The 15978-nt window shown below is 40.9% G+C and overlaps 1 protein-coding gene across 2 annotated transcripts; it reads left to right on the plus strand.

Annotated features, from left to right (window-relative positions):
• The first annotated feature begins 8195 nt into the window (after positions 1 to 8195).
• Positions 8196 to 14019, plus strand: LOC111950424 (heterogeneous nuclear ribonucleoprotein A/B). 2 transcript variants are annotated; one of them, XM_023968005.2, is made up of 10 exons: positions 8196 to 8216; positions 8313 to 8417; positions 8870 to 9096; positions 9413 to 9581; positions 9691 to 9849; positions 9977 to 10132; positions 12410 to 12518; positions 12775 to 12975; positions 13067 to 13152; positions 13701 to 14019. In XM_023968005.2, exons 3-9 carry the CDS (start codon positions 8879 to 8881, stop codon positions 13135 to 13137), a joined length of 1083 nt encoding a protein of 360 aa, XP_023823773.1. In that variant the 5' UTR covers positions 8196 to 8216; positions 8313 to 8417; positions 8870 to 8878; the 3' UTR covers positions 13138 to 13152; positions 13701 to 14019. The 2 variants fall into 2 exon arrangements, with proteins under 2 accessions (XP_023823773.1, XP_023823774.1); XM_023968006.2 differs by lacking the exon at positions 13067 to 13152.
• The last annotated feature ends 1959 nt before the right edge of the window (positions 14020 to 15978 follow it).

Below are 15978 nucleotides of genomic sequence, written 5' to 3' on the forward strand. Positions count from 1 at the left end.
TTACTGTCTTTTTGTCTGACCACATCAATGTTTTTATCTCACACAACCTTAATTGGGGTGGCAGTTAGCTAGTGCTTAGAGCGTTGGGCCAGTAACTGAAATGTTGCTAGATCGAATCCCCGAGCTGACAAGGTAAAAACCTGTTGTTCTGCCCCMTGAACAAGGCAGTTAACCCACTGTTCACCGGTAGGCCGTCATTTTAAGTAAGAATTTGTTCTTAACTGACTTGCCAAGTTAAATAAAGGTTACATTTTTAAAAAATCTAAAAAATAATAATAGTCCTTGTAGTGTCCTAAACCATATCTGCCCCTGAACAGYTGAATTCTCTGGGGAACAAACCAGCAACAATTGAAAAAAAAACATTTAAGATCAGCGGATGAATCTGTCAACCCATCCATTTTGTTAGGACGTTCCAGGTTGACCTCTCCCTCCCCAGGCCCAAGCTTCCCTCTCCCACCCAGCAGCCAGCTGCTTCTTGCTAATGAGGACGGTAGGGGGCCTGRGGCTGGGCTGTAGCAGGAGGTCCTGGGTTTGAGATGGAGGCTTCTCCACTCCACCTCACAGTGTGCAAGGGAATCCCCTGCTAATTCTCACTTTTTTCTAGCTTGGTCAATCCACCTATTAAAATAACTGCAAAATGATTAGAATAATGACCATTTGGCAAAGAAATGTGGAGTTTAGTTGCTGTTGAGTATATGTACACTGAACAAAAATATAAAAGCAACATGCAACAATTGAAAAGATTTTTACTGAGTTACATATAAGGAAATCGGTAAATTGAAATAAATGAATTAGGCAGTAATCTATGTATTTCACATGACTGGGCAGGGGTGCAGCCATGGGTGGGCCTTGGAGGCCATAGGCCCACTCACTTGGCAGCCAGGCCCACCCACTGGGAAGCTAGGCCCAGCCAATCAGAATGAGTTTTTCCCAACAAAAGAGCTTTATTACAGACAGAAATACTCCATGTTTTCCCCAGCACAAGGTGCACCTGTGTAATGATCATTCTGTTTAATCAGCTTCTTCGTATGCCACACCTGTCAGGTGGATGGACTATCTTGGCAAAGGAGAAATGCTCATTAACAGGGATGTAAACAAATGTGTGCACAAAATTTGAGAGAAATAAGCTTTTTGTGCGCATGGAAAATGTCTGGGATTTTTTATTTCAGCTCATGAAACATAGGACCAACACTTTACATGTTGCAATTATATTTTTGTTAAGTGTAAATATGTGTGTGTTTCTATCAAAGTAAAACATTTGGTGTATTTAAAGTCTTGTCTTGCCCAGTGCTCTTTGAGCCTATGTTGCACACTTTTTTCAGTCTAATCATATTCACTTGAAATGGCGATGTTTCATCAGGAAAACAATACATGCAGTTATTCAGACAGCAACAAATCAAATCAAATGTATTTATATAGCCCTTCGTACATCAGCTGATATCTCAAAGTGCTGTACAGAAACCCAGCCTAAAACCCCAAACAGCAAGCAATGCAGGTGTAGAAGCACGGTGGCTAGGAAAAACTCCCTAGAAAGGCCAAAACCTAGGAAGAAACCTAGAGAGGAACCAGGCTATGAGGGGTGGTCAGTCCTCTTCTGGCTGTGCCGGGTGGAGATTATAACAGAACATGGCCAAGATGTTCAAATGTTCATAAATGACCAGCACTTGGCTGCAGAACAGTTCAGTTGAAACTGAGCAGGAATTAAATACATTACAATAATTTTCTTAGAGTTTAACAGAGAAACTTTTGAATATGCCTATTAATTTTGCAGGATGTGAATGTAGTCTACCATTAGGAAGGCTGCTTGTGTTCTGAGMAGATATTAGGTACATGTAATGTCTGTCCTGACAGTAGACTGGTATTACTGGCTGTGTGGAGACTGAATGGGGCTTTAATATCCCTGAGTTCTGGGCTCTAGCTATTAATGAGCTTGGTACCCTCCATCACCTGACTAATAAGCGAAGCTGTTAAGAGGTCATCTATTTCTACCAACATTCAATATGCTGCTATCCCACCTGTTTCTCATAATGGTTCTGTTCCACTCCTAACCAACCATAATGATATAAAAAAAAMAAACATTTTACAACCAGTACTTGAAGTTCAGGGTGGATTCAAAATGATAAAGTATTAAATGGCGCCACCTGGTGCCCGGATAGCAATTTACAGTAGATCTCACAGGGGAAGAGCTGAGCACACAGTGAAGTCGGAAGTTTACATACACCTTAGCCAAATACATTTAAACTCAGTTCACAATTCCTGACATTTAATCCTATTAAAAATTCCCTGTCTTGGGTCAGTTAGGATCACCACTATTTTAAGAATGTGAGATGTCAAAATAATGGTAAGAAGAATGACTTAATCAGCTTATTTCTTTCATCACATTCCCAGTGGGTCAGAAGTTTACATACACTCAATTAGTATTGGTAGCATGCCTTTAAATTGTTTAACTTGCGTCAAACATTTCAGGTAGCTTCCCACAATAAGTTGGGTGAATTTTGTCCCATTCCTCCTGACAGAGCTGGTGTAACTGAGTCAGGTTTGTAGGCCCCTTGCTCGCACATGCTTTTTTCAGTTCTGCCCAAATTTTTTATAGGATTGAGGTCAGGGCTTTGTGATGGCCTCTCCAATACCTTTGACTTTGTGTTCGGTAACCTATTTTGCCACAACTTTGGAAGTATGCTTGGGGTATTGTGCATTTGGAAGACCTATTTGCGACCAAGCTTTAACTTTCCTGACTGATGTTCTGAGATGTTGCTTCAATATATCACATAATTTTCCCTCATTGATGCCATCTATTTTGTGAAGTGCACCAGTCCCTCCTGCAGCAAAGCACCCCCACACATGATGCTGCCACCCCCCGTGCTTCACGGATTGGGTGGTGTTTCTTCGGCTTGCAGCCTCCCCCTTTTACTTCCAAACATACGATGGTCATTCATGCCCAAACAGTTCTATTTTTGTTTCATCAGATCAGAAACATTTCTCCAAAAGTACAATCTTTGTCCCATGTTGCAGTTGCAAACCATAGTCTGGCTTTTTTTATGGCAGTTTTGGAGCAGTGGATTCTTACTTGCTGAGCAGCCTTTCAGGTTACGTCGATATAGGACTGGTTTAACTGTGGATATAGATACTTTTGTACCTGATTCCTCCAGATCTTCACAAGGTCCTTTGCTGTTGTTCTGAGATTGATTTGCACTTTTCGCACCAAGGTACGTTTATCTCTAGGAGACAACGCATCTCCTTCCTGAGTGGTATGACGGCTGCGTGGTCCCATGGTGTCTATACTTGCGTACTATTGTTTGTTACAGATAATGTGGTACCTTCAGGCGTAGGCCTTGAAATACATCCACAGGTACACCTCCAATTGACTCAAATTATGTAAATTAGCCTATCAAGCTTCTAAAGCCATGACATAATTTTCTGGAATTTTCCAAGCTGTTTAAAGGCACAGTCAACTTAGTGTATGTAAACTTCTGACCCACTGGAGTTGTGATACAGTGAATTATAAGTGAAATAATCTGTCTCTGTAAACAATTTTTGCAAAAATTACTTGTGTCATGCACAAAGTAGATGTCCTCACCGACTTTGTTTGTGAACAAGAAATTTGCGAAGTGGTTGTAAAATTAGTTTTAATAATTCCAACCTAAGTGTATGTAAACTTCCTACTTCAATTGTATGACACATCGCACCTCACTCAGTGTCAGATGGTTACAACACGCATTGACATTATAAATTCAAACATTTATTTAACAAATAAATTGACGTACAACATGTTGACGTACAACATGTATTGTACGTCAACAGGATTGGCTAAATCATGAATGTAAAAATAGCTACTAAATAGAGGAGAAAATGATCAAGTAAATTAACTTTAAAAATGTATTTGATAATGTTACTTTGCTGGCTACAATGTTTCAATTTGCTGTTGTGGCAAAATCAATTTGATTTCATCCAGCAGGAATGCAGCGAACCAAAATTTCCTTTGGGGAGCTCCCAAGCCATCAAGAACACGCCTCACGCCATTGGCCGTTCGATAGCCACGCTTTCACCGCCGCGTTCGTGTCATGCCCTGACCTTAGTTCCTTTTTTATGTCTCTATTTTGTTGGTCAGGGGGTGAGTTTGGGTGGGCATTCTATGTCTGGTGTTCTATGTTGTTCTATGTTTTGTATTTCTATGTGTTTGGCCTGGTATGGTTCCCAATCAGAGGCAGCTGTCTATCGTTGTCTCTAATTGAGAACCATACTTAGGTAGCCTTTTCCCACCTGTGTTKGTGGGTAGTTGTTTTCTGTTTTGTGTATTGCACCTTGCAGAACTGTTCGTTTGTCGCGTTTTTGTTCAGTGTTCGTATTTATTAAAAGTATTATGGACACGTAACACGCTGCACTTTGGTCCTCTTCTCCTTCTCCCGACGACATTCGTTACAGTTCGAGGAGTAGCAGTCTGCCTGCCGCAGTGCCACTAACCCTAACCCTAGCTAGCTAAATGCCACCACGCTACATGTAAACTAAGCAAGCTAGTTAGCGGATTAGATATGTTTACGAGTAGAATTGCTTGTTTTCAGATACAGAAATAGAGCTAAAGTTGCATCATTGGCATGGTGGTTTTGACCTGGGTCCACCCTARGGTCCCCCTCAGCCCTATGTTCCTCCTCAGCCCTATGTTCCCCTCAGCCCTATGTTCCCTCAGTACCCACTGAACCAATTTCAATCAAAATTGGCTCAAATGCTTACTGTCCAAATAATTTGTGTTGTAATCAAATTTGGYCTTGTTTGGGGACGGAGATCATTAGAATAATACCCAGTGTGCTTTGCAAGTGTTCATTTCCACATAACATTATTCATTTAGCAGACACTTTTATCACACCATAGTGCCATGGCACTTCTGATACCAATGCAGTAAATTCGGGGTCATAAGGGGCAGGGTTAGGGAGTAACGGATTTCATGTAATACGTTACATGTAACGGATTACATTTTTTTTTTTAGCTGTAATCCATTAAAGTACCAGCAAAAATATTGTAATCTGATTACAGATACTTTTGAAAAAATAGATAATAATTAAAAAGGATTACTTGTAATTTCAGAACGGATGTTTGTGGGGAAAACATTTCTGTTTCACRACATTCAAATAAGCATTGAAAAAGGCACAAGTTTAAGTTTTCCACCTGAGCAAGTCTGACCACAAGCCAGAGACCACTATGATGACACACTATGATGCGTTTGATGGATCGCKGGAAAAGAGCAGGAATAGGCTTTTRTAGGCTACAGTCCAAGCTAYGTCTTCCAATGGTGCGACTGCTGTCAGCATCCAAAGATTATCYAAYTTGAATAAAATCTTGGGGTAAGAATGACAGCAGTGGTGTAGCCTACGGGCGATACGTATTTCACTTATTATTGATATCTACATAGCGCATTGATGTGAATCACACTGCTGCTCTCTCATGTAGCTATTTGCGCTTTTTGGATTGTTGTGGATGGCTGTTCACAAATGTATGTTTATTTTAACTCAATAATGGTTGAATTAAATAAGTTTAAACTGCCTATCATTCGTTGTTTTTGCGACTAGTGGACAAGACCGTGTAAAATTCACTCTTACAACAGCTGCATAGTGTGGATCCCAGCCTATGGAATAAAAGGTTGAGGAGTTTCTCMCTTCTAAACTCCTCCGTAGTATTGTGCTCCACATACTTTCAAAAACAAGTTTAATTTAAGAAGACAACAAGTTTGGCTTTGTTGCTCAATCTAATTTGTGCTTAACATTTTTTTTATTCATAGGCCTAATGGACATGTGCAAACTGGCACACTTTTGATAGACTTAAACGGCTGTAAATTACCAAGATATTGAAAGTSTCACCAACAAAAATGTAAACAATAGGCCTGTAGCAAATTCAGCATATGGCATTTAGCACTCTCTGTAGTGCTCAAAGCATGCCGTTCTATGAGAGCAGCGTTTATTTTTCAACTCGAAGCAATCAGCCCAATCAGTCCGCCATGACAACAAAATCATAAACAACAGAGAAGGTTAACTAGGAGGGGGAGTTGGAGAGGGACAAGCTTGGCTAGAGAAAGAGGTAATGAAGTATTTATCAATACTACAATGTAATTGTATTTATTTTTGTGACTTGCAAACCTGCTGTAAAATGAATAAGAGTTCTGGCCAAATTAGGAGAGGAGGCCAAGTAATTATTATTCCTYSTTTGCCATTATAGTTAGGAGCCAATGGTGGTCATTGGAGAGAGTGGAGATGGCTCTATCCGAGGGATCTGGACGGGAGAACTGRGAGGGCATCAGACACTTCTCTGAAGTATRTGTGGTGCCTCCACTCATCTCACTACGGTCTCTCTGTGGACCCACTCTCCCCAAGTAGAGCCCCACCAGCCACTATACTTTCATTTAATTCACAAGGTATTACAAACTGACCACAGCATTTAAGTGGCAGTCTTTCTTCAGTGTATTTACAATGACATAATCCACAGATTTGTGGTACATTAGTGCAGGAGTAGGAGCTTAAAAGCCCTAAAAAGGCATAGCGCCTCAAAGTACATATAAGTACTTTATGTTTTGTGTGTGTTCTCTGTTAATAAATGTTTGCTCAGCCTACATGTTCCTACCTGTTCACATGTTTTATATATGTAATGTATACAATAACTACGTATTCGTTAACTGAAAACTATGTTATTGGCAAAGAGATTTGGAACTCTTTCTTATTGGTCTATTAACTAATTTACTGCCTGGTGAAATCACCAGGCAGACCCGAAACTCCATCCCACCAAAACAGGCTGAAATTTCAGGCCGTCTTTTCAAACAGCTCTGACACTAAAAGTGCATTTTCATAATTTTCACAATTGCACAGTATTATTCCAACCTCAGTGTGGATATATATATATATATATATATATGAAGTACAGGAAAATCACATTTTTGACTGCACTGGGCCTTCAATGTATTCATATTTTCAACACCTCAACCAGGAAGTTTATTACTAGGAGACAACTCAAGCCATATGAACTGATAATCAACAATTCAGATTTATTAAAAATAGATGAACATCATTGTTATGAACCACTTGTACAGCTGGCCCGCTCATTAGGCAGGATTAGGCAGCCTCTCATTAGGCAGGATAAGGAGGCCTCTCATTAGGCAGCCTCTCATTAGGATCGGTTTTGATTATCACATCCATGGACATTGATTTTTGGTCCGACCAAATCCAAATCTATCATAGACGTCTATGTTTGGTTCAGATTTGGTGCGGTCTGGACCAGCCAAACATAGAYGTTTATAAATTACATTACATTTAAGTTACATTTTCAACTTTCATTCAGAACCGAAAATTTACCTGATTTCATCGTCCGGAAAATACGTATTTTTCAATGTCTTTAATGCCTTTTCAACATCCGGAAAAATATGTCTTTTCACCTTTCATTCAGAACCTAATTGGACCTAATTTCAACATCTGGAAAATACGTATTTTAGACTTTTCAACGTGATCTTAGTCTTTAGTCTTTTCAACGTGATTTTGCTTCTATTCTACTTTTGCAGRGGCGGTATTTTTTGGTCTCGCCTAGGGAGGCAGAAAGGCAAGGACCGGCCCTGACCACTTGCCTTGGGGGACATGGTAACTTTAGCAGGACAAAATGCAACTATACAGACAAAGTGGGAAGGGAAAGAGGAAGAGACATGACACATGTATCTAGAACCGGCAATTATATTTATAATCCAATTCGTTAGCTAGTTTGTCAGTTTACATATAGCATTAATTTTATTTAGCTCGCTATCTGTCAGTCAATCGGAGCTGGCTGAATTTCTGCAGTCTTGCGACGCAGCCGGTAGCTAGCTAGCTACTTTGCCGCTTTGGATGCAGCAGACTGCCGGCCGAGATCAGCCAGGTAGCGATATAAATCAACAGTCAATCCAGTAGGGTGTGGAAACTATAGTCAGCTTCGATTGGTCAATCTCAACGCGATGTCGCGGAGTAATTCAATAAAATTCAGTTTAYTCAAATGTTGGTCCTTCATTGAAAATGAATATGCTACCGTTGTTTTATCGCCCCCAAAGTGCTATGTGGATCTATTGTGAGCTTYCCCTTGGATGCGGCGGTGGAAGCGTTGCTGAGAGCCCATTGGCTATCGAACGGTCAATGTTGTGGGTTTTGAAGGTTTGGGAGCTTCCCGGAAGAAATATTTAGGTTTGCTGCCAGGAGGAACATCTCGTGTGAGTTGCGGTAAGTAGGTGGCACCTTTTTTTGCAAAGAAGCCAATAGGAAAACACTTATCACGATGACAACGTTAGATACCCAATCTTGAATTACTTCTTACAGGAGCGCTCTCTTCCGGTAGTATAAAGATTGCCACGAGTTAGCTCGCCGAGTCGGAGAGTATCCATCTTGAAAAGCAGCCTCCGGGACCTTGCTAAATTTTAAACGGTAAGCGCCATTTGTATTTGTTTACCGCGCACGTATTGCGTTATGTGATTCAACGATTTATGTCACCCGCCATCAAGTTAGCTAAATAATTACCTTAACGTTAGCTATTACTAACTAGATTTGTCAAGTCAGGCACCACTGGCAGGCCGCGAACACTAACAGAATAACCAACTAAGTTAGCTAGCTGAATTGCTAGCTAGATCTGTTAAGCTGTTTTTTTTTTTGCTGGCGTTTGAATTGTTTCTGTACAGTTTGCATGACTGCGTATGTAGTAATTCGAATACAAATCAAAAACGTTGGCGCAAAGTGATTGTGCTATCAATGGTACACGCTAACTAGCCAGAGAAGCCGGCTAGCCTTATGGCCTGCGTTAGAATGTGCACGATTGTCTACAACAAATGTAATGCATGTTAGCCAACAGCCAGCYAGCGTTTCCTTTATCCCCATGGTAGGTGATCACTATGTCTGACGACGCTGAACAGCAATTAATGGAGACCTCCGAAAATGGAAACGAAGCCGAAGAGCTGAATGGAGCAGAAGAATCCACATTACAGCCCGAGGCGGAGGAACAAGAAAAACAGAGTTGTGAGGAAGAGGCTGCTGTGGAGGAAGTGGACGCTCAGAACGGAGCTGCAGAGGGTGGACAGATAAATGCAAGCAAAGGCGAGGATGACGCTGGGTAAGTTTATGTATGGTTGTTTTACAAACGTTTGCAGCTAACGTTGTTATAATACAACTATCTTTTGTTTAGTCTTGGCGCCATGCCCRGCCCATTTGGGGGATGGGCTTCAACTGGCTAGCATTGTTACACTTATGCAATCGGTGTTTAAAGTTGCAGTGATACAACCGCTGTGGGAACTCCCAGTTTTATTGGCCTGTACAAGTTTGTAAGCCACAATGTGTGCTCCCTGAACTTGAATGAAATTTAAGTGGCTGCTCAGTTGTCAGTTCATGAGCTTTGTCCTCGGTCCTTACTGATCTGTGTTTCTCTGCAGCAAAATGTTTGTTGGTGGACTTAGCTGGGACACTAGCAAAAAAGACCTGAAAGACTACTTCTCCAAATTTGGAGAGGTGACAGATTGTACCATCAAGATGGACTCAAACACAGGAAGGTCACGCGGGTTTGGATTCATCTTGTTCCAAGCGGCAGCAAGTGTAGACAAGGTGTGTGTTCCATGGGGAAGGTGACATGATTTTGATATCTTACATTTGTGGAAGTTGGGCTTTGTAGACAATTATTTATTTTTGTTGTTGTTGGGGGGCAATCTTAAAGGTTCTTGAGCAGAAAGAACACAGGCTAGATGGACGACAGATAGACCCAAAGAAGGCTATGGCAATGAAGAAGGAACCAGCCAAGAAGATCTTTGTTGGTGGTCTAAATCCAGAAGCCACAGAGGAGACCATCAGAGAATACTTTGGAACCTTTGGGGAGGTTTGTCACTGTCCTTCTATCGTTCTATGATGACCTCTGCATGACCCTCCTGTGTTTCAGTAGCTATGGATTTTCCCAGTGTGTTTATTAATTTGTCTCTTTTCYAACTTTTTATTTTATTTTTTAGATTGAATCCATCGAACTCCCAGTGGACCCCAAATTCAAAAAAAGGAGGGGTTTTATCTTCATCACGTTCAAAGAAGAGTCCACTGTTAAAAAATGCCTTGAGAAAAAGTTCCACAATGTGTGTGGAACTAAAGTAACAGATGGAAAGGAAGGTCTTGTATGTATATGTCTTTATTTTTTTACTTACTGTTGGTGGACATGTGCATGCTGGGTGCATCCTATATCAATTTGGCTAAGCATCCTTTATGTGTGAAATGCTAACTTGTTTAATTGAAATTTTGTTTGTGCATAGTCTTCATTCCCTGCTGAAATGCTTTGGGAAATTGTCACGCACCCTGGCTTGAAATAATGTATCAGCACTAGGGCTGGGCGGTATACCATATTTTATGATATACCGGTATTTGAATGTTTGGGTTTGTTAAATGTGATATGCCATGTGTAATGTCAATTTGTATAGTTTACTTCGCTACTTGAGTCATCTCTCTGCTCTTTCTCTATGCCACTTTCCACACAGACCTAGCCCCGCCCCCTGTCACTCAAGGAGTACATTTGATGTTTCTCAACCACGAGACGCTTGCGTTCCGTGTACATGGTCCATGCAACAATGTTGATGACAACGCTGTTTTCACTTTGCTTCTTATTATAGAACGCTAGTGGATTTATATTGACACTTAGTTTGTTTCTTACATCAGCAAACATAGTTTCTTTTCTTAGCAAGTTGCCCTAAATCTTGAGATGCTAATTGTTAGCTGCTAGCTAGCTAATAAATGTACGGAGTCCGCGCAAACGTAGCTAGCTAATACAGCCTGATAATACCAGTGATGGTGTASACCTAAATCAGCATGTTTCTGCAACAGTATCTTCTAAATCAAAGAGGAATATACAAAGCAAGAATGCTAGCTACATGAAGTAGCTAAGAGAGAACATGCAATATAGCCGACGTTTATAGGGTCCCCTAGGAAATACTTATCAACAACTTTAGTTCCTACCCTGTCACAATAACTCATCCCTGGTATTTTAATTCGTTGCCGTCTCAAACACTGTATTCAAAGTGCCCACTTGTTTTTTAAACTATATAATTAGAATAGGCTTATTTCCATGATTCCAACATTTTTGCTCTAATTCGCAAGTCAAATCGCAGTTGCAACATTTGGTTAAAAATAAGTCCTAGATTATTTGCCCATATCGCGCAGCCCTACATGGCAGTGTGGAAATTCTCAATTGAGCAGTGGTGTAAAAATACTTTTAAGTACATACTTTTTGGGATATCTGTACTTTACTATTTTTGACAACTTTTACTTCACTACCTTCCTACAAATACTGTACTTTTTACTCCATACATTTTCCCTGACACCCAAARGTACTTGTTACTTTTTGAACGCTTAGCAGGACAGGAAATGGTCCAATTTACACACTTGTGAAGAGAACATCCCTGGTCATCTACTGCCTCTGATCTGGAGGACCCACTAAACACACTTTTTTTTTTGTAAATTATGTCTGGAGTGTGCCCCTGGCTATTTGGTTTGCTTAATATAAGGAATTTAATATAACCAAATACTTTCATACTTTTACTCAAGTAGTATTTTACTGGGTGACTTTTACTTGAGTAATTTTCTGTTAACGTATCTTTACTTTTACTCAAGTATGGCAATTGGGTACTTTTTACACCACTGCAATTGAGTGTAGGAAATGCAGAAATTATAAAAGTGTTGAAATTTGTTTTGGTTGAAGGTGAATTGAACAGTATAAAACAATCAGAATGGCGAGCCTCATTGAAACCACTTAGACTGTATGTTTCCACCCTAGGATCACTCACTACTCATAAAGCACCCTAGGATCACTCACTACTCATGAAGCACCCTAGGATCACTCACTACTCATAAAGCACCCTGGGACCCTAGAAATGATAAGTGCTGAAATTTATTTAGGTTGAATTGATCAGTATAAAACAATCAGAATGAAGAGACCCCTTTAAACCACTTAGAATGTATGTGTTGCCACCCTAGGATCATTCACTACTCATAAAGAAAATGTACARCTTTTTTATTATTCAAAAACTAAAAATACCCCATTTATATATAAATACCGTGATATATTTTGGCCATATCGCCCAGCTCTAATCCGCACTGACATTTTCATGTTGCATGCAAGAGTTTCAGACTTGTTTGCATGGTGTTAAATTACTAGAATGCTTCGGTTCATCAATTTGAACACATTTTCTTATTTGAATTTCAGAATTAAGTTTTAAATGGATTGTATTGACATTCAGTGTCCTCTGACTGAGATGGGGGGTCCAGTGTGAGCTTTAAGCTAAAATCAATGCTTCAACTTAAGATGTGACTTGTCTAAATAGCCCTAGCATGTTTGTACTCCATGCTGTGATTTTATCTCTGCAGCATCTGTATAATTAAACATTCTCGTTTTGTCATCCCAGTGTGAGATCAAAATCGCCCAGCCCAAAGAGGTGTACCAGCAGCAGCAGCAGTTTGGAGGCCGTGGTGSGGGCAGCTATGGAGGAGGCCGGGGAGGCAGGAGCCGTGGTGGTGAGTATTAACTCAACACTGAATKTTTTTGTTATGAGTGACCAGGGCATAGAGAAGGTCTGTGTGCAATTGGTTCTACCTGCAGGTAGTCATTCAGGTCTAAGGCTGCAGGATGGGTGTGGTACTCAAGGCAGGGAAGGATCTGAGAAATTGGATTGCTAATTGGCATCTCTGGACTATCAATATCTATTTAATTTTTGTTGTGAAACTATTTTTAGTCTTTGTCTGACTTGGAACCACATTTTGTTTCCCTCAGGCCAAAACCAGTATGGCAACCAGGGTTATAATAACTACTGGAACCAGGGCTATGGCAACCAGGGCTATGGCAACCAGGGCTATGGCAACCAGGGTTATGGTTATGGTGGGCAGCAGGCCTATGGAAACTATGGCGCTTACGGCAACTATGACTACTCTGCTGGATACTACGGAGGTGGCTATGGAGGTGGCTATGACTACAGTGAGTATACAGACCTCTGGCAAGCGCCTACCTGATTTATATGACTTGTCTTTGCACAGAAGCACTCAGTCCTCTCTCTCTATTCCTGCAGACCAGGGCAATACAAGCTATGGGAAAACTCCAAGACGTGGAGGTCACCAGGGTAGCTACAAGCCATACTGATCTCATGTAGTGCAGGTATGCATTTTAGTGCCTTGTAACATTGTGGTCCTATATATAGCTGTTAGATTTGTGGCATTGATGCCAACAATTCCTTGCCACGATTTAGTCTGGCCCAGGGGAAAGGCTATTGTGGATTAGAATGAAATTATCCACTGTTCATCAATTGGATTTAGAAAATACCGTTCTGTTGGGGACAGGAAACTTTGTTTTAAAAGTACACAACCTCAAACCCTCAAATTTGTCAGCATAATCTGCATCGAAGATGCACCCCTACAACTACACTACTGGATCATTAAGGGTTGATGTTGCGGTGGACCATGTTCAAAACAATGTTCTAGAGCGGGAGATGGGAGACGATCTGCTTAAAGATGCACAGCAAATTTAACAAAATGTCTGCCGTTTCCCTTAATGCTATGCTATGACCGATCTAACCAGCAGCATTGGCTTCCTAATCATCCCCTTCTTGCATGCTTGTTGCTCTAGCTGTTTGCTCTCTGATGCAGGGTGGTGGGGTCGTGTCATAAGTGGTGTGGCAACAATTCCCTTTTTCTCCTCTCTTAAAGGACTCAAGTAATCCAGATTTGAGACTGGGGTGCGGCAGTGTGCAGGACTTCATTCTTTCCTTTGGGATGACAGACTTGAACTCCACTTGTACAGACCATCTGAGGAACTGGGGAAGCAAATGTCACTTTTCCAAGTTTTTTTTTATTTTATCTTTTTTTTTTTTTGTCCACATTTCCAGAAATGGAAGTGTAATTTTTACTGTACTTTTTGGTACCTTTGAATCTAATGTATTGTATGGTATTTTACATGTCGACTGGATTTACATGCGCATCGGAAGYTGTCAGAGCTTTTGAAATAAAGCAATTTTGAGTAATTTTTTTCTGGTTTCTAGATTACTTTATTTTCTGACTGCAAGTGACAACAGGACTTTCAACAAGGTATTCGGTGTAGGATTGGCGATCATGTAAAAGGGATTTATCTGATTTCATTTAAGATTGTCTCTAGAAAATGTCTGCTTGTAGATGGAAGCAACCAATATATTTTGGATTCATTTTAATTTTGACCTGTGTTWAGTGGCATTTATACATCTAGTTGATGCTTAAAATATTGCAAGGGGGTTGCAGCCCCTCTGGAATTTCATTCCACCAGTGTCTTTGGCAAATTGTTAGAAATAAACATTTTCGTTTATAATTTGTGTCCATCTCTGTTTTAATGCATAACTTATGGAGACTGTTAGTGTTAAGTTCATCAAATGGCTAATTTAAAATCCTCTTGTAAARTATTTGCGCTTTTCCAACTGAGGTTGCTGACACGTTTTGGCATATTTAAGTTAATTAGGTATTTTTGAACAGTATGCTTTCATTTTATGGCTGGGTTTACACAGGCAGCCCAATTTTGATCTTTTGCCCAATAGGCAAAAGGTCTGCTCTTATCAGTCAAAACACCAATAAAATATTTAAAATCATATTTGGGCTGCCTATGTAAATGAAGCTGTACACATTTGCAAAACGAACACACAACTTACATGTAGGCGACGTGGACAGTAGTGCTTTGCAATGGCAGACTAAGTGTGTTAAAATTCGTTGAGTGTCTTGGAGGTGCATGTCAGCTCTACAGCAAAAAAGTCTACAATGGGAATTACCTCTAATCCTAAATTCCCACCTGTTAGTGTTCTGTTCTACGTGATTTAATTGCACAACTGGTGTACCAGGTCTAAATCTGTCCCTGATTAGAAGGGCACAATGGGGGGGGAAATGAAGTGGAACTGGTGGTGTTGTCCATAGTTGAGTTGATGGGTTCTACACTATCCAGTGACAAATTGCCTGTGAAGCGTCTCACATATTATACAGACTAGATCAATTGTATTGAACATGGTGGCATTCTATACATTTTTATGTTCTGGAATGTTCAATTGAACTGSAACAGTACGGTACTGAATGACCAGTTGAACAATGTGGTGGGGAACATGGTTAGCCTAGCCACTGCCCTTTAAATGTCTACTGATCTGTGTWATGTTTTGTGTGGAGCCCAGGAAAAGCAGCAGCTAATGGGGATCCTAATAAAAATACCAAAAAGGTCACTCATTGCTTCAAKCCACACCCAGCAAACGTACCTCAATAACATTTTGGGGAAACTTGTCGTTCGGTACTAACCGTTCTGCAACAGAGCAAACCAATACACCTCATGTTCTTTCACGGTGCAGAAAAACTTGCGGGAATTTTAGTCTCAGCCTGGTCCCAGATCTGTTGTCTCCAATAGCCTGGTCCCAGATCTGTTGTCTCCAATAGCCTGGTCCCAGATCTGTTGTCTCCAATAGCCTGGTCCCAGATCTGTTGTCTCCAATAGCCTGGTCCAGTCTGTTGTCTCCATAAGCCTGGTCCCGAGATCTGTTGTCTCCAATAGCCTGGTCCCAGGTCTGTTGTCTCCAATAGCCTGGTCCCAGTCTGTTGTCTCAAATAGCCTGGTCCCAGGTCTGTTGTCTCCAATAGCCTGGTCCCAGGTCTGTTGTCTCCAATAGCCTGGTCCCAGATCTGTTGTCTCCAATAGCCTGGTCCCAGATTGTTGTCTCCAATAGCCTGGTCCCAGATCTGTTTGTCTCCAATAGCCTGGTCCCAGATCTGTTGTCTCCAATAGCCTGGTCCCAGGTTCTGTTGTCTCCAATAGCCTGGTCCCAGGTCTGTTGTCTCAATAGCCTGGTCCCAGTCTGTTGTCTCCAATAGCCTGGTCCCAGATCTGTTGTCTCCAATAGCCTGGTCCCAGATCTGTTTGTGCTTTTGCCTACTCCATTATCAAGCCTAACAAGTTGGCAAGAGAGCAGACACTGAATGGCACACAGGC

Source organism: Salvelinus sp. IW2-2015, linkage group LG23, assembly GCF_002910315.2.
Source record: "Salvelinus sp. IW2-2015 linkage group LG23, ASM291031v2, whole genome shotgun sequence".
NCBI lineage: Eukaryota > Metazoa > Chordata > Actinopteri > Salmoniformes > Salmonidae > Salvelinus > Salvelinus sp. IW2-2015.